The 17,855-nt window shown below is 31.1% G+C and overlaps 2 protein-coding genes across 3 annotated transcripts in view; one reads left to right on the top strand and one right to left on the bottom strand.

The window, feature by feature from the left end:
• The window catches only part of LOC141451751 (facilitated trehalose transporter Tret1-like), a 51,640-nt gene extending 33,860 nt beyond the window's left edge, over window positions 1-17,780 (bottom strand). The window contains exon 1 of the mRNA XM_074123398.1: window positions 17,329-17,780. The gene's annotated coding sequence lies outside the window, so the exon portion shown is untranslated. The remainder of the gene's footprint in view (window positions 1-17,328) is intronic.
• Window positions 750-16,007, top strand: Tnpo-SR (transportin 3). Of its 2 annotated transcripts, XM_074123372.1 has the most exons (19): window positions 750-982; window positions 1,590-1,716; window positions 2,135-2,338; window positions 3,230-3,454; window positions 3,538-3,693; window positions 3,775-3,938; window positions 5,138-5,282; window positions 5,408-5,554; window positions 7,269-7,468; window positions 7,993-8,132; window positions 8,224-8,418; window positions 9,280-9,380; window positions 9,552-9,686; window positions 10,518-10,658; window positions 10,760-10,971; window positions 11,504-11,660; window positions 11,750-11,917; window positions 12,949-13,061; window positions 14,157-16,007. In XM_074123372.1, exons 1-19 carry the CDS (start codon window positions 909-911, stop codon window positions 14,215-14,217), a joined length of 2,865 nt encoding a protein of 954 aa, XP_073979473.1. In that variant the 5' UTR covers window positions 750-908; the 3' UTR covers window positions 14,218-16,007. The 2 variants fall into 2 exon arrangements, with proteins under 2 accessions (XP_073979473.1, XP_073979474.1); XM_074123373.1 differs by lacking the exon at window positions 750-982 and having other exon boundaries at window positions 1,130-1,716; window positions 1,884-2,338.
• Window positions 17,781-17,855: the final 75 nt, after the last annotated feature.

Here is a 17,855-nt window from a genome sequence, read left to right as displayed (position 1 = left end):
ACACTGACAATGTTATACCTCAACTTTTCCCCGAGAACTGCTTTAAAACAAATTTTTCGAGAAAAAGAGTATAAATTAAAGTTTGAGATCTAAGACTATGTTATAGTACGTTTAGATAAAATCGTCAAGGCCAGTTGCGAAAAAAATGAAAAATCCCATCGGTGAAGTGCTATTTCCTCTTGAATTTTATTTTAACTCAGAATTAAAGTTTCCCACTTAACTCTCTTTGAAGAATATGAGTCAAGAACGCACACATAATCTGAAAAGACATTTAAGAAAGTACGTCCGTATTCTCCTCTCCGAATAAAGTCATAAAAAGTATATTTCTATAAATATATTTTAAACAGAAGTTATAGATATACCCTTGGTCAAGTTACATGTTTAAAGATAATTGTAAAAACTATTTCAGAAAAATAAGTATGTATAATGGTTGAGAAATCTCTTTGGTTGAGATATTTTCTTCAAAATTTTTAGTTGGATGGATTGTTAGTTACAGATTTAACCCTCTTTAATGTGGATATTTCTGATGAAAACCCGAACCGAAAAATCGCAATACTTTCCTTTTCTATTGAGAGAAAGTAATAATAATTAAAAAAACGTTTGTTCATGCCAGTTAAGTGCATCATCAAAGGATGAATGTTAAAAAATCTAATTAAATTGCTGAAAAAAAACGAGTGTATCGGTACAGCTGACTGTGTCGAGATGCGTTTCTGAGTTTTAATTAAAATTGTTACACTCCAATCATTTATTTAACGTTTAGTATGTTGGAATACATTCTCTCTTAATATTACATATATGTATATGTTTATTGATGGTTAACTTATATCAGAGGTCTTTTATGGATAAGTCACATTGTTAGTCATTGAGAATCCCTTTTTAAGAGACTTATTTGATTGCAGAATAGTAAAATGCAAGAAATATTAGTGATGAGCAAAAATATAGCAATAACTTTGCAAATGGAGAAACCTAAATTTAAAGTCGAGTGAGTATTTTGATCATTCCAACTATAGTTTGTAAAAGAGCAATTATGGATTATTGTAAAGAAAATAATAATTTAATAAAAATTAGCAGCTTTAACCTGCAGTTCAAAAGGCTTCGTCTGATAACAGAAACTTGCGGTTATGTAAATTTTACTTTGTAAGTTAACAGCAATACCATTTTTGAGAAGCGTAACTTATTTATTGTAAAATGTTTGGTTATTAAGAATAGATTAGATGAGCAGGTATTTTTATTTTTTAACAATTTGCAATGGGTCGAAATATATAAGTGGTTGAATATTATATGCGAAATAAGGTAACCTAAAAAAACATCTAATGACCTGTATAACAAAAAAAAATTGCAATTAAAAATTAATCTATTTATTGACAAAATTTGAATTTTCGATTCTTGGCGCTCAACCTTACCGTGTTACCGTGCAAAGTGGTGGGGCAGTGAACAGTGCGCTGACATTTGTTGGGTATAGCTACAATACGTTTTCTTAAGGTGTAAGGACGAAAATGTCTCATGTTTTAAATTGTGTTAAATTGTCGTAAGGCATTGCGAGTGTTCTAGAAGAAGGATTACTACTATTTACCATCTTTTTAATATAGAATTTTACAAATGGAAGGCCCTCCATCATTGGAAACGGTATACCAAGCCGTATATACTCTACACCATAATCCAGATCCTTCGGAAAAAGAAAAAGCATCATTATGGTTGGGAGAATTACAGAAATCTGTAAGTAGTTTCATTTTAATTGAATTGTAATGTTTTTGTTTTTTTCATTAAGGATTGCCTCATATTAATATTTCTAACCTAACAAATAGATTGAACATTTGCATTTTATAAATCCTTCAGTAAATAAATATTAATTAAAGATTTTTTTTACTTTTACATGGTTTTAGCATCTGTAGCAGATGTTTTCGCTATTTAGTTTGCTGAATTACGATGTGAGGCAAACCCTTTTAACTTCTAATTCTTACACAATTCAAGACTTAAGAACTGTTATTTTCAAGTAATTTTCATCAAAGCGTCTTAATATTTCACAATGGGCTCTTTCTTCTTAGTTAAGTAAATTAAATAAATATAACTAACTTTAGGGATTGACCAGGAAATGTTTTTCTTTTGACATTAATGAACGAATAAATTTTTTAAGGTATACGCTTGGAAAATATCAGACGAGATACTTCACGGAAGCAATGAACTAGAATGGTGTTATTTTGCTGCACAAACTATGAGGACAAAAATCCAATTATCATTCCATGAACTTCCTCCTGAATCTCATAAATCTTTAAGGGATTCTTTAATGGAACATATTAGTAGGATTGTTGAAAATACGAATTCCGTTATCGTTACTCAGGTATTGTTTTTTATAAATAATGTTTTCAATAGTCCTAATTACTGCTCAAGAAGATTTATATTGAATATAATTAAACCAGTAGTGCATCCTACAGTTTCATAGCTTATCAAGGATTTGACCTTCCCAGTTTCAATTGATTATAATCTAGAAATTTGTTCTACACTTACCCGGTGCACTGTGTACTATCTAAACGTGTACCTTTTTGTTTTCTTGAGAAGTGATTTTGGAATTTATTACGGGTGAATTAATTTTCTTTAACCGCTTAAACTGTTTTTTTTTTTGTTTTTTTTAAGTACCATATAACATAGATTAACATTATATCTAATGCTATATAACATGAACAATTCAAATTTACTAAATATAGAACAGTGTATTAAACGAACGAATCAAGCAACAGTCTAGGTCTACGATAGAGTATATGAGAAGCCATTCAAATTTTTCTATTTTCATTAGGAAGGAACGAGAAAGGAAGTATACGGAATGCTCTTATTAATAGATGTTAATCTGGTAACCTTTTCTTAACTAATTGGTATTATGTATATTAACAAGGTTACGATCTAATTCCCTTATTTTTGTGTAAATATGAAATAACTGTTAATATACGGAAATATTAAAATAAATATGTACACATATGCAAGGTGTAAATTTCTCGGACTGGCATTCAAACTTTTGACTTTCGTGATTTTGATGTTTTCTGTGAAGTCGCTCATCAAGTTCAATCCGCTTTGAACTGTTTTTTTCAATAAATAGATTGCATTCCAGAAGGTTTGCTAAATTTCTATTACGTCTACTATCACATCTTCATTTGACACAAAACGTGGGGTTTGGCATATGTGACTTCTTCTTCTTCACCTAATTTGCTCTCATGATAAACATCAATTCTGTTTACAGTTATGTGCTGCGCTTGGAGATCTAGCTTTGCAAATGAGTTCTTGGGAAAAACCTGTCTTGGACCTGATAGAAAGATACTCTTCCACCGTTCCTCTGGCACTTCTTGAAATTCTTACAGTTTTACCAGAAGAAACAGCTTCAAGGGCTCTTAGGTTAGGTGCTAACAGGAGGAAACAAGTTCTTAAGCAATTTTTAATGTCATTATCCAATGTCTTACAATTCTTGGTTGGTACTTTTTGTGCGCCTTAAGTGATTAAAAACCAATTTTATGATATAATTTTTTAAACATCTATTTTATTGTTATTCAGAAAGCTTGCTTAGAAACGTCTGGCAACATACCACAGGTTCAAATAAAAGTTCTGAAATGTTTCACTTCCTGGGTGACTGTACCCATGATATCTCTGCCTGAAATGGTTGATAATGTGGTTGTAGCTACTGCATTTCATGTGTTGGCTAATAGATCGGTGAGATTTGTTTAATTGCTGGAGTTTCCCGTTAATTTTCTTCTTTACACTTCAAGCTAATAAAAGTTATATTTCTCGCAGGCTTCACCATTACTTCATGAGGCGGCCGCGGATTGTGTATGTGCACTTCTTCAATGTCTTGAGGATAATAACAATCAACAGGAAATCGAAATGCAACTATTTAATGGGGTGATATCGTTGGAACAACCTTTTCATTTGTCTGTGGCACATGAAGACCAAGAGAAGTAAGTTATGATGAATTTTTTTTTTTTTTTCATTTTTGGTATGTTGATAAATCTGTGTTAACTTTGGAATAACTTAAGAAGTGATCATGGTTATCTAAAATATTGAAATATCAAGATTGATAAGTGGTGTTAAAATCCACTCGTTCCACTTTTTACGAAAATTTTACTGATTTAGTGGTTAGGACATTGCGTTGTAGAATTTTGTATTAGAAAGGAGCAAAACTTGCTTTATCCTATGGTTCTTACTTTCTCTTGCTTTACATCTGAGAAAGAAAGTATTGAAATCGTGCTGATTTTAGAATTTTTTTGTTTAACTGGAAATGTTTCTGAGTATGAAAAAGTGGTTTTTTAAGTTGACCTGTTAATTGTTTTTTTGTGTGTAACTTCTGTTACTCTAGAAACATAATAGCAGATATTTGAAATTTAATATTTTGCTTAGATGCCACAATTTAGGTTTTAGTCTAAATCGGTCAATCTTTCGATATCACTGTATACATAAAACTTGTATAAGAAACATTTTTTCCTGAAAAATTCTATTAAGGGTATGGCTGGAAAAAAAGGTTGGATAGATTCCGTCTAAAGTTCTATTTTCTTTAACGTACTTGATTGATTGTTGTGAGTTTTAAAAGGATAAGTGTTGCTAAACTCGAGTAAGAGGAATTCCTCAATCTGAAACACTGTGGATTGTTATCTTTCTGGGCTGCAAACTCCGTACATACAAATAGATTTTTACTTTTATCAGTTTTAAGTGATATTCGCAGGAGCGCCAGGACAAGGCAGAAATTTTTCTCGTTGTACATTGTATCTGCATAAAATCAGAGAATCAATCTGGCTGGAAATATCAACTATTCGAAACCTGTCAGAATGAAGAAAAACAAGCTCTCTGACAGACATGCAACCTATTGCCAATAGTACTTTATGGTGGAATGTATCAAACCGGATTTAAAAAAAATAATAATAATAATAAGGAAAGGTTAGCGCATTGCATTTCCAAGCAGAGATAACGGCGTTCGAATCCAGCAGCCGACACTTAAATTTTCTCTTACTAGTTGTTTCTTACAGCTCACTGTCCGATGGTGGACAGAATTGCCTTTAAAGAGAGAATACTGTTCAGATGATCTCAATATTGATAGGTGCCTGGAATTAAATTTAATAATAATATAAAAAACTATTTATTTATTTTCCTGTTCTATGGGCAGCTGTTTAAATTATTGTCGTGTATTTACGGAACTGGCGGAATCCTTTCTGGAGAAAATTGTGAGTGGTTCAACTCCTGAAAATCCTCATTTTGCAATCAAAATATTTGATTTGGTACTAACTTGTGTTGGACACCATGATTATGAGGTAATATAATATTGTAAATTTTTAATTTGTAAAATATTTTTCTAAATACTATCAGAAACGTTTTGCATTGTTTTTCTTTTTTACTTTCTCGTTAATTAAGATTTGAACTTAATTTTTTTTTACAGGTGGCTGCAATCACGTTTAATTTGTGGTACCGTTTATCAGAAGAACTTTACCAAAAGAATAATGATAGGTTAACGTTATTATTTAAACCGTTCATAGAAAGATTAATAGAAGCTTTATGTCGACATTGTCAGATGGAACCTGACCATGTGCGTAAACAGTTTTATTATTTATTGTACATATGTATTTTTTTCCAATTTAAATAAGTCTAATCCATAAGAAAGTGTGGTACGCAGAGAAATGTTCTGTTCATTACGAACAAACCGTGCACTAAGCACAAAGCACATTGCTTTTACATGTTAACTTGCTAGCAGGAAAGTGTTCCGCTATTTCTATCCTAAACTGTCTATTTACTCCAAAGTAATGAAATTTTTTTTTTTATGGCAAAATTGTAGTAGCACGACCCTCCCACTAATTTCTTGTGCGCTGTGATATGCTAACGGGATCTTGATATCAGCAATTTCATCGGGAAAGAATGGTATCAAGGACTCTTCTATCTGTTTCCTTTGATAAGAGAATATAAGCAAAATCTCGCCTCTCCTGATTTTAATGCTATAAGAGACAGACATTTGGAAGCAATAAGATATTAAAATCATTAATTGTATTACGAGGTTGGAATTGCTGATGAGCCTAGTTCTTAGAGATTAGGTAGGAGAACAAAATTGGGGTGAACACTTATGACTTTCTCACACTATGTTTTAATTTAAAAATTTTTATCAATCACCGAATTTCGTAGCAGATATGCCGCTTATCAATATTTTACAATTTTATTAACATTCACTTCTTACATAGCTTTAAAAGTCCGAAAAAGTTGCATCCAAATATTCTTATAAAACATTAAAAATTGAGGCCAGCATTGCCTAAAGGGTCTTTAGGTACTTTCTCTTAGCCTATAATAATAGAAGTTATTATGGATTTTGGATTTTATCGGAAATATCTGTTTTCCGGAAAAAGTCTTTTCACTAATTGGCGTATGGTTTTGGTAAAAGGATAAGTTTGACAAACTTTATAATGTTGGCAAGAATTAATTGTGACTCTAATGACCGTACATTGAAGAAAATGTTTTTGAGGTAGATCCTTGAGATTAGGTAGGAGAACAAAATTGGGGTGAACACTTATGACTTTCTCACACTATGTTTTAATTTAAAAATTTTTATCAATCACCGAATTTCGTAGCAGATATGCCGCTTATCAATATTTTACAATTTTATTAACATTCACTTCTTACATAGCTTTAAAAGTCCGAAAAAGTTGCATCCAAATATTCTTATAAAACATTAAAAATTGAGGCCAGCATTGCCTAAAGGGTCTTTAGGTACTTTCTCTTAGCCTATAATAATAGAAGTTATTATGGATTTTGGATTTTATCGGAAATATCTGTTTTCCGGAAAAAGTCTTTTCACTAATTGGCGTATGGTTTTGGTAAAAGGATAAGTTTGACAAACTTTATAATGTTGGCAAGAATTAATTGTGACTCTAATGACCGTACATTGAAGAAAATGTTTTTGAGGTAGATCCTTGAGATTAGTAGTATTTCTTATACTACTTTCTTAGTCGTGTGAGTGTTCACGCCACTTTTTTTTTTTAATAGTAAAGGCAGAAATAATATACGAAATTTAATATCTTCAAATTTAAAACTAATTAAGAAGGCAGTGGCCATAGTCATCTGTATAGTCACCTGATGGTAACCACAATAGAGTATAAATTGCTCATACTTCCATTTTCATATCAGACCTTCATACAATTCCAATTAACCTTGAGAGTGCTCCAATTCATGCCAAAATTTGTGGAGCAAATAAAGAAAAAGTAATCAAAATATCTATTTAACAAAACATCATTTCAGAAATAATTTTTTAATTTTAGGAAGGCTTATTAGAAGAATTGGACGATTTTTCTGAATTCAGGACAAAAGTTGCTGAATTAATTAGAGACGTGGTTTTCGTAGTAGGCTCAGCAAATTGTTTCAGACAGATGTTTATGTCTTTACAATCTGGTCAGTCCAGCTGGGACACATGTGAAGCTGCCCTGTTCATAATGCAGGCTGTTGCAAATAACATTATACCGTAAGTATTACACTTATTTTTTTATAATTTCACGTTTTGCTTAGATAATATTCTGTATAATTTGGCCAGAAAGCGAATCTCTTCCAGTTATCACTTTAAGTCTTGTGTAGAGCTCGTGGTTCTTAATATAAAGGCATTAGTTTTTCTTCTCCGAAGAACTTCGAGCTTTCCAAGCTGGCATAATTTATGAAGTCTGAATTGTAAATTCTGGAGGGCTCTCCCCATAAAGGAAAGCTTAACCTATTTCTTATTAACTTATAGATTGAGTGGAACCATTTTCGAGAGACTCCAAAATTAAGTGAAAAATCCACTTACTTAGTAAACATACTTCGTTTACTATATTTCAGGAGAAAATTTAACACAATCGCAATACATTCTCTCACTCGCAATAAAAGAAAGTAAAAAGACAAGACATTTTGAGAAAGTTATTGATATCAAATAATTAAGATGATTTTGTTATTTGTTTCTCAGTACGCATTGTGTGTTATAAATTTAAAGAAATATATATTAACTATTTATTATAGTGAAGAAAACGATGTAGTACCAAAAGTTGTTGAGTCAATACTAAATCTTCCAACAAATACTCATATAGCGGTCAGACATACTTCGTTGCTCTTGCTAGGTCAGTTATCTGAATGGATAGAAAAACATCCGCAATATTTAGGTAATTAATTGTGTGTACTTTTTTTTTTTTTACTTTATTTAGAAGTTGTTTCTATTCTAAAGTATTAAATTTTCTAAAATCATAATTCTAGAGCCGGTACTCAACTCAGTAACGTATTCGCTACATCAAGACCATAGACTTGCTTCTGCAGCCGCTAATTGTTTACAAGGAGTTTGTGTTGCATGCAGGGGACACATGCCGCTTAGATTTTCTAGTGTTTTACAAGTATTAGAATCATTAGATAAATTGCAGATACCCAACACTGCTCACTGTGGCGTAATCAAAGGTATAGTTAGTGTTTGTTATCTTTTTAGTTATTTTTAATTAAGAAATTTATATAAGTTGTTTTGAGTGCCCAATCATACCTTTAAATTTTATTTAATCATTTATTATACGTACATAGTATACTTAATATTAATGGTATATTTCCTAATTTGTTACAAAGGGCAAAACTATGTTGAACTTTCAGTTAGTCTTCGCACTACTTTTAAAATCCATCAACACGACCAGCTGTTCACGTTTAAAACTATTCTGACTTCATTTTCTGTCTACGGCATTTCTTTCTTTCTTTTTTAAATTTATTTACACAAATCTGTCCTACTTGTATACACTTCTAGAGCTATTGCTTTAAACAGTTACAAAAGCTGCTTTATTTTCTTTACTTTTATTATGACTGCGTTGTTTACTCCGGTATTTAATGTCACATTATCATGTCTTATGTTCTTTACGCATTCTTACCATTTATAATTGTACATATTTTTCCAAGCTTAATTGTTCCGCATGGAAGAAATTTGCAGATGATAGACACATTAATCTTCAGCCACACCAACATCTTCCTCTCCTTAGACATCACGATCAATATTTTTATAAAGATGGGATGATTACTTCTTTATTTCAAGCATTTTTTACCCCATTATCTTCTTTTATTTATAACAGTTTTATTGGGTAGTTTCTTGAAACAGCTTGCTTGGAATAATATTAATTAATAGTGAAATTGACACAATATTAACATTCTAAAAAATTCCTCAGAACTCTCAGATAAGTGGGTTCGCTTAAATTAAGAGTATTTTTTTAAGGTCAACTTCATGTCATCATCCTTTTGCCAATTTTGAAGTAGAACTCTTAGATTAGTGTAATACGTGTGCAGGTGTAGCAGCTATATTAGAAAATATACCACCAGAACAAATACAGCAAGCATTGAAAGATGTCTGCTTAATCCAAGTGAAACCTCTCTGTCATCTTATAGAGGTAAGTTGTTGGTTTTTTATCTTTCTTCTTCCTAGTACATAAGAGGAAGTACTGCATCAAATTTTACTCTCCAGAAACATCCATTCAAAATACTATACTTTGGAGTTTTTATTTATATTCTATTTTAATACATCAGATCTCTTTTACAATAATAATTATCATTTTCCTTAGAATGACGTCAAACCAGAAAGAGGAACGAAAACTGATCCAGCTGTATGGTTAGATCGATTAGCTGCTGTGTTCAGGCATGTAAATTTACAGGCACAAAACGGTGGTGTACATCCTTGTCAGCCAGTTATTACTGAGGTAACATTGTTGTTTCTACTTCATCTAGTCATCAATATATCAACTCGATTTCTTTGTCAATTAAATTTTAATAGCCGTTGAAAGTCTCAGTTTTACTAATTTATTTAATTTAATCATGTACGAAGACATTTCAGACCAACTTGGGTTCATCTTCAAGTTGATATGTTCGTAAATGTAACCGACTTTTTCAAACTTGTCTACAAACTCTAGGATGGTTCTTATTAAAAAATTATAGGGCTTTATTCTCCTTATGCACTGCATGTTCTCCAGTCTAATAAAGGAAGCGATAAAGATGTGGCACAAAGATAGAAAAAAGGTACTAAAATCCAGAGTGATCGTATGGTTTTTGAACAAAGGAGATTTGCAGGAGTCTATGTTGCGCATAAGGAGATTGAAGCGTATAGTTTTTAGCCTTCATTTTTTTTTCTTAGAAAATATTGAAAAAGTTTTTCACGTGACAGTTTTAAACATCCTTGAGTGAAAATTGACTATTGACATATTACTCGAACGTCTCTATTTGAAGATACCATCATCATTTTTGCCATCATATCTGTATATAAAATTCCACCAAATTTGTTTGCCCTTTTGTTTTTTTACTCTTGAAGTTTTTTAATCATCAAAATGCCTGTTGGAATTAAAATGACATTTACAAAGTAGCTACGCATCATTCAGTGTGCAATGAATTATATTCCAAGAGTTGAAATGTAAAATTGTTACAAATTCTGTACATTATAGCTTGAAGCATTCATTTATTTTATATTTACAGACTTCCATTTAATATGAATTAGTCAGACTTCAATAATATTAACATGTAAATGTTTTTCCAAATAGATATGGCCAGTTCTGTCCTCAGCTTGCACAAAATATCAAGCGGACGGTCATATTACCGAAAGATGTTGTAGGTGTTTGCGATATATAGTACGATGTCTACGAAAACATTCGGCACATTTATTACAACCAATGGTAAAGCAGGTAAAAACACTCTTATTCATGAATATGACCCACATTAATTTCAAAACTGATTTAAGATATAAATAATATATATCTTCCTTTCTTTATTTTATTCTCTCCAGATCGTCACATTGTATTCACAACATCAGCATAGCTGTTTCCTATATTTAGGCTCTATACTTGTAGACGAATATGCTACAGATCCAGGTTGTACACAAGGTCTTGTAGATATGTTACAAGTGTTCATAGGTCCTACGTTTACAATTCTTCAAGAGCCGAACGGATTAAAAAATCATCCAGATACAGTTGATGACCTTTTTAGGCTCTGTGGAAGGTAATTAAAAAAAGAAAAGAAAGTATTTATTACATTTTTTTGTTTGCTAGTTAATTTTTTGAGCATATATTTCACTTTATTCTTGAAAATGAATGATTAGAAGTAACACTTCTTATCTGATGTTATACACCCACATTTGCAAACAACTTAAATTTTACAAGCGGAAATTAGCAAAAGTTATTTCAAATAATTATTTAATAGATGGTTTCATCAAAGGCTTATTTAAAATTGTTCAGAATAACATCAATAGTAGGATATGGTGTCAAGCAGCGACTTTGGAGCGTACGTCCAAGTTAAGTATATTAGGCCTTCCATAACTGCATTAGAAAAAGGTTAATTTTTTTAGTCTTTACGTATGGTTTTTCGTTCAAACCAACATCAAACCTCTTACTCGTTTTTCTACAACATTTTGTTCAAGAGATCCTTAGAGATCCATATCATTCGCGAATTATAAATTGTGGTATGATTATTATAGTTTCTAAGATCTTGAATTTTACAATCCTTCCAAAAAAAAAGTTATAATTTTGTTCAGGTTTCTTCAAAGAGCACCTGTAGCATTGCTTACAGCGCCCTGCATAGATTCCATATTGCAGTGCGCCTTAATGGCTGTTGCATTAGATCATCGGGACGCTAACGCTAGCGTTATGAAATTTTTTTTCGATTTAGTACACGTGGGAAGAGTATTAGAGGTAAAATTTGAAATTATATTTTTTTTTGTAATTAATTTTTTGCATTTTGATTATAATTCCACTAGCGAGTAATATATTTTCGATTACAGCAAGATAACGAAGACAAATTAAGGAAAAATCTTGGCCACAGACTGATTGAAGAAAAAGGACAAGAGCTAGTGACAAATTTAATTCAGGCTTCGGTATTCTGTTTACACACGTACATGTTATCAGAAGTAGCCGATGTTATCATGGAATTAATGATTACCCATCAACCGGTAAGTTTATAGAAAATTGGTATACATACTCCAAACCAATAAGTATGTAGTACTATTACTTCCATTTGAAATATTTTTCGTGAAAAAATTATTAGTGAGGTTCTTTGGGAGGATGAAGTTTAGCTCTACTCTAAAGGGCTATATTATTATGTTGTACGATTCTAATACCTGTATGTTTAAGAGTAAGAAATGTCTACCCAAATTCCGAGTTAGAATATCATTCTAGTGTGATTTAACAAAACTTTTTTTAAGTTTTTTGTAGATTTAGAATAATTGAAAGATTTGTTCTTGGAAAAGAAGATTCTTTAGTTAAAGATAACCATTCCCTGATGCCAATTCACCCCACTCCTAAACCCCAGTTATTCGAAGTTATCACTTCAAATTAAAAATTTTGGAGAGTTCCAAGAGAGTGTACATTCTTGTAACCTTGGTCATCATCCAGGTTCTCCAGAGATTCCCTGAGAAAAACAGGGAGCTAGTAATTAGGTAAGAATGACTACTCTAGTTGGCTAATCGCCTTCATCCTCTACACCTAATTTGGTAGTTGGTCGTACAACCCTACTGAAAAAATTGGCATTTTTCAAGCATTCTCTCGTGTTAGAATATATCCCCTTTATCACCTCGAAGTCCCAGACCTCTTGAAGAGAAAAGTCGGTAGAGAGGGATAACCATTCCCTGAACCAATACATCTAACTCCCCAACGACTTCCACTAGATGTTCTGAAGGTTGAGAGTTTCCTTTATCCCCGCTGTTAGATGCCCATTCACTGTAACTGTCAGTCTGCACCATGAATCAGTTGTCCAGGATACTTCTTGGGGAGCTAGAGATTTTGCCCCCAAAAAAGTAGCATCATTAAGAAGGTTCTCTCTTGAGGTGCCATTACAATAGTTACCACTATTCTATCGTTATGATTCCAAATTAAATGAGAAGTCGTGGGATGTGTGTTGAGAAGGGTGTTGTATGAAAACGTTCGAATGCGCTTTAGTCTTTATGTGTTACAATGTTATTATGATTATTTAATATTTTTGTAGTCGATGAGCCGTTGGGTAGAAGAAGCAATTAAAACAATGCCCACACAGAACAGCGGGGGCAGTGTTACTGCAACTCCTAAACAGTTAGAAGACTTCCATAGATCTGTTTTAAGGTATGAGATTCTTATTGAATAAATTAATTGTATTTAATATTTGTGTGTATCACTTAGTGTATTTTTTATTTGCCACACGTTGATGATTCTGAAAACATTTAACATGTGCTTGTGCCTTCTTCTATCTTCACTTGACAATACATTCGGCTGATGAATTCCAAGACGTAGAATACTCTATTTGAAATCAGCTACTTTTTTTTTGGCTAAGGAGTTGTGTCTGCACGAATACTTCATTATTAAGTTGAAGAAAAGTAAATAATTTTGTAACGAATATATTATACCTCTTAATTCAGAATAGAATTCAGATATCGCTTCTGAAGACATAATTGTTGAAACTTGTATTTAAATTTTTCATTTGCTGTTAGTTGCAATGTACAGAATTTTTAAAGCCAAAATTTAATGGGCGTGTTGTTCTACTTTGAAGTATCTTATCTGTGGTTGAAATCTGAATGAAGAGCATGCAACTGTTGGCAATTAGTAATAACATCATCATTTTTCTCTACCATTAATTTTGGGGACTGATTGAAATCCCTTGGTCCTAAACGTGGCTTCTATAAAAGAATTTTTGTCTAAAGTAGAAAAAACACTCCATGCTCTCGTTAATTCATTTCTTTAACTTCTAGCTACCGATTTTTTTAGCCAGTGTTATGTATGCCGCCGCAATACTCAATCTAATTACGTAGAGGTGGCCTAATAAAAATAGTACCATTAAAATTTGAATAATTCCAACTTACAAATTAAAACTATTTGGTAGGGCAGCTGTTTTTGATCGTCAAAAACTACGGAAAAGCGTAATGTCGAAAAACTTAAAAATACAGTGTCACAGAACAACAACATTGAAATTGGAAATCTTTTTTTATTGAGTGAGCGGCAGTGCAATGTGCAAGTAATGAAATAAGTATTTTCCTAACATTAGCTTCAGGCATCTTGATAACATCGTTTTAGCACAGACTGATCTTAAGAAAGTTGCCATTATGCCATTACCGATGTAATAACTTCCGAATTTATTATATTTTGCTTGAAGTAGGAAATGGTAATTAATTATTATTTAATATTTCAATTTATTCATCTCTTATACCTTGTTTTTATTTTCAGCTGTGAAAGTACCAAAGCAATGACGCATATACTAAGAGATTTCGCCAGATTATATCGCTGACATGTTATCTTAAGATAATAGCAACGTGTTTTTTTTTTTAATTAAAAAAAGTAAATACATATATTTTCATTGTACAGTGTGGAGTTTTGAAAAAGCAGAACAATAATTAAAATAACAAAATCAACTACTCTAACTCTTATAAACTATAACTTCTCAGAATTAAAACAATAATCTTAAAAAAAAAAACTTAAATAACCCATGACTGTTTTATGTGCAAGCAATTTTAAATTGTGACTTTTTTTTTTAAGTGAAGCACTTTTAAGTTCACGAATTATTGTTTATTTACTCAAAAGCAAAATGTTGTGATAATTGTGTACTAAAAAAGAGAAAGTATTTTCTGGTAAGTTTTTATTATTATTTTTATTTTGTATTAAAAGAGAGATTATCAGTGCGGGAATTGAGAGAAAATTATTGAAATGTTTTTATGAATTTGTGATATAACAAAAAAATTCATTTGTTTGATATGGGTTTTCGTAATTGCGTTTTAATTTTCTGTCAGTTATAAACCCTCTTATTTTTTAAAATTTTATTATTTTTTTGTTATACCCAATAATTTTGAAAAGTTAAGGGTAAATTTACACGTGGAAATCTCTCAGAGGTTTCCTGCATGTCAGGTTATACTAATGTGTGTGTTATAATTGTTTATGCTTCTCCGTTGCAGCCTTACAGTTTGCCGTATAACAATGTTTCTCAAAAGAGGTTGAAAGTGTTGAAAAAAGTTTAAGAGTAGTTAAAAAAGTGTAGAATAACTCATCCATTAGACAAAATCTTCATTTTTTGTTTCAGAATTTTGCTGAGTGTCTGTGGTTATCTTCGTTCGTACTACTCTTCAATGAGAGTTCTCTAATATTCCTCTAAAGGAAATTTTCTCCTACATTCCTCTGTGCCGTTTATTAATTTCTTCCAATGTTACTTCTTTAATCTATCTTTTTTAATTTGATGGAAGGCATATAATTTAGGATGGTCCCAGATAGGATTTATACTTGCTTACTTTAGTAGTTTTTGTAGATTGCATCAATTGTCGGATATAACAGTTTCTAACCCATTTTTTATTTATGCTGATTTTCCAAAAATCCATTTCTGTTGCAAACAGTCGTTCTTACTACTACTCCTGCTTTCTGTCAAAAAGGAAGTTTGCTGCATTTCTAATCTTTAAGTCGCCTCCTTATCATTTCTGGATGATTAGCGTATCACAAATCTAAGGTTGACAATGAATATGGAAAGCGTAAATATGAACGTTTTTTTGTTGTACAGTCAATTTTATTTTTATTTTTAAAAAATCAAGAGTGCATTACGTTTAAAATAGTTTTTTCTTTAGTGAAATAACAGTAGATACTTTTTAAATAAGTATTAAAATAGCAATAAATGTGTGAGTTATTCTACTCTTAACCAGAAAACTAAACCAAATGAGTCAGTTTGAAAAAAAAGAAAGAAGTGGCAAGCCTCAAATTAGTACATAAACAAACATACTGCCTGAATTTTGTTTCAGCAGAGATTGGAGCATCATTTTCTCACAATTAAGGTATGTCAATAATTTTACTAAGTTATCGGGCTAAACAAAAAAAACATTGGATTTAAAAAATTAGACAAATAAACCTTAATTTATTCATTTTAAAAAAAAAAAGAAATCACAGCGTAATACGAGTATATGTGCAACTGGTCACTTTTAACTAAACTCTTGTTTAGGATAAGCGATGTAAAAAAAAAAAAAAAAAATGTGTAAATATATATCATAACTTGTATTATAGTACGTATATATATAAATATATAATATAAATATTTTTCTTTTATTTATTTTTTCTCTTAAGTTTCCTTTTATTTCTGCAGTTTTACAGTTTTCGTTTTGTGAATTTTTTTTTAAATTTATTTATAAATTATTTTTTATTTTTATTTAAATATTATTGTTACCATAATTGGATAAAAAGTGTATATTAAAACAATAATTATTAAAACAGCTTGTATTTAAAATTAGCAACTCTTTTCCTAATGTTTTAATATTGATTTTTTTTTTTTAAAGTGGGAAAATTATCTTTATTTTTCCTCCATCTTTGGCTACCAGTTTTTCTTTTGTAACTTTGTAAAAATAAATCCTAAAATAAAAAGAAAAATTTAGAGTGAACACTCATCCGAGGACTTTCTCTATTAGCAAATAAATTTTGTTTTTTTTTTTACAAAAAAGATGTTGACTTCAATACATATTTTTTGTTCTTTAGTTTTAAAGGGTACTGTTAAAGAGTGACGTAGCAATAAAAAGGTATAGAACTTTACTCTTTCACTTTTGATTAATTTTAAATATTACTTGATTGTTTTATGACGGTCGAATCATACTATTTTTTTTATCTGAAACCCTAGTACAGGGATGGCGAACCTTTTTGAGACGAGGATCAAATTTTGTTCATTTTTTTTTTAGTACTAGCTCTTGGGTCACTAATGCCCATTTGCACAAGAGTTAAGTTTAAAAATTTTAAACTGAATATTTTCAAAACTAAACATCTTTAAAATTCAGTTGGCTTAACGGGTAAAACGGGGCGAAACAAGTGCTATGGAAGTCTCTTTTTACAAACAACTGAACAAAAACCTTACAAAAGTGTGTTTTATTTGAAGAAAAATTTAAATATGGTTATTTGCTTTGGGTTGTCGGATTTTTTTAACAAACAAAATATGAGTAAAATTATACATTTTATTTGATATTTTATAAACAGTTTTGCTTTATTTCAAATACTACAAAAGCATTTGTCGTCATTTGCGTTTTGGAACTGTAATGATCAAACTAAAGGTTTTAGATAGCATTTAAATTGCTTTTGTGTCAATGCGTGATTGAAAAAAATACAGATAGAATATAAATTATCCACACAATTAGAAAATCTAAATCAACCCGCGTAAACAAACAAATGGTTGCCTAGCAATAGTGGATCAGTGAAAAAGCTTGCGCGGGTCATAGGTTCGTCATCACTGCCCTAGTACAAAGGTAGTCAATCTGATCCCTAATGCCCCTAGTGGTGTGCGGTAAGGGTTTTGTCTGATTTCCTATAGGGGCGAATTTTTATGTTTAAAAAAAATGTGATACATCCAAGAATATGCTGAAAATTATATTTAATAACTTTTCCATACCTTGTATCTAGTAGAATGAGGCTTTAGTGGTATTAATATTTTCACCAAATAGAGAAACCGTCTGAATATTTCCAAAAGAGGAGACCTTCGATTGTACCTTACGTAAATTGAACCAGCTATAAAATAATTAGTTTCGCTCCGTCAACTTCAAGGATTTCATTAACGATAAATATAAGTTGTTTCCAAAGAGTAGTTTATTTTTGTTCCTCTCAATTTAACAGCTTCCCATTAGTAGGCGCTGTATGTATGAATGGAAACGCTGAAGGAAATCAAATTGAAATTTCTGAGCGATATAAACTTACGCAGTGTTAAAAAAGAAATTAAATTAATTACGTATTTTTACTAAATGTCTTTAATTAGATAGATCTTTTTACCTGCATTTTGTAAGTTCCCGCGGAACGGATGGAGGCGTTGAAGATTGATTGACTGTGATAGCTTCAGTGGCAGTTACATTAGAAAAACGCCCTTTTATAAGATTTTTTTAAAGGAGAGTATTCGCCAAATTAACTGCAGACAATATTCAAGAT

Source organism: Rhodnius prolixus, unplaced genomic scaffold (assembly GCF_049639745.1).
Source record: "Rhodnius prolixus isolate KJV_2025 unplaced genomic scaffold, Rpr scaffold_14, whole genome shotgun sequence".
In the NCBI taxonomy this organism is placed as follows: domain Eukaryota; kingdom Metazoa; phylum Arthropoda; class Insecta; order Hemiptera; family Reduviidae; genus Rhodnius; species Rhodnius prolixus.
Note: the sequence above shows the minus strand (reverse complement) of the source record. Positions and strands in the feature narration are given on the sequence as shown.

Bases quoted from the DNA above. Each gene is read 5' to 3' on its own strand.
- Tnpo-SR (XM_074123372.1), top strand. From the start codon at position 909: ATGCAAGAAATATTAGTGATGAGCAAAAATATAGCAATAACTTTGCAA. The intron at 5,283-5,407 runs GTAATATAATAT...TTTTTTTTACAG, and splicing joins TTGGACACCATGATTATGAG to GTGGCTGCAATCACGTTTAA. The intron at 11,661-11,749 runs GTAAAATTTGAA...TTTCGATTACAG, and splicing joins ACGTGGGAAGAGTATTAGAG to CAAGATAACGAAGACAAATT.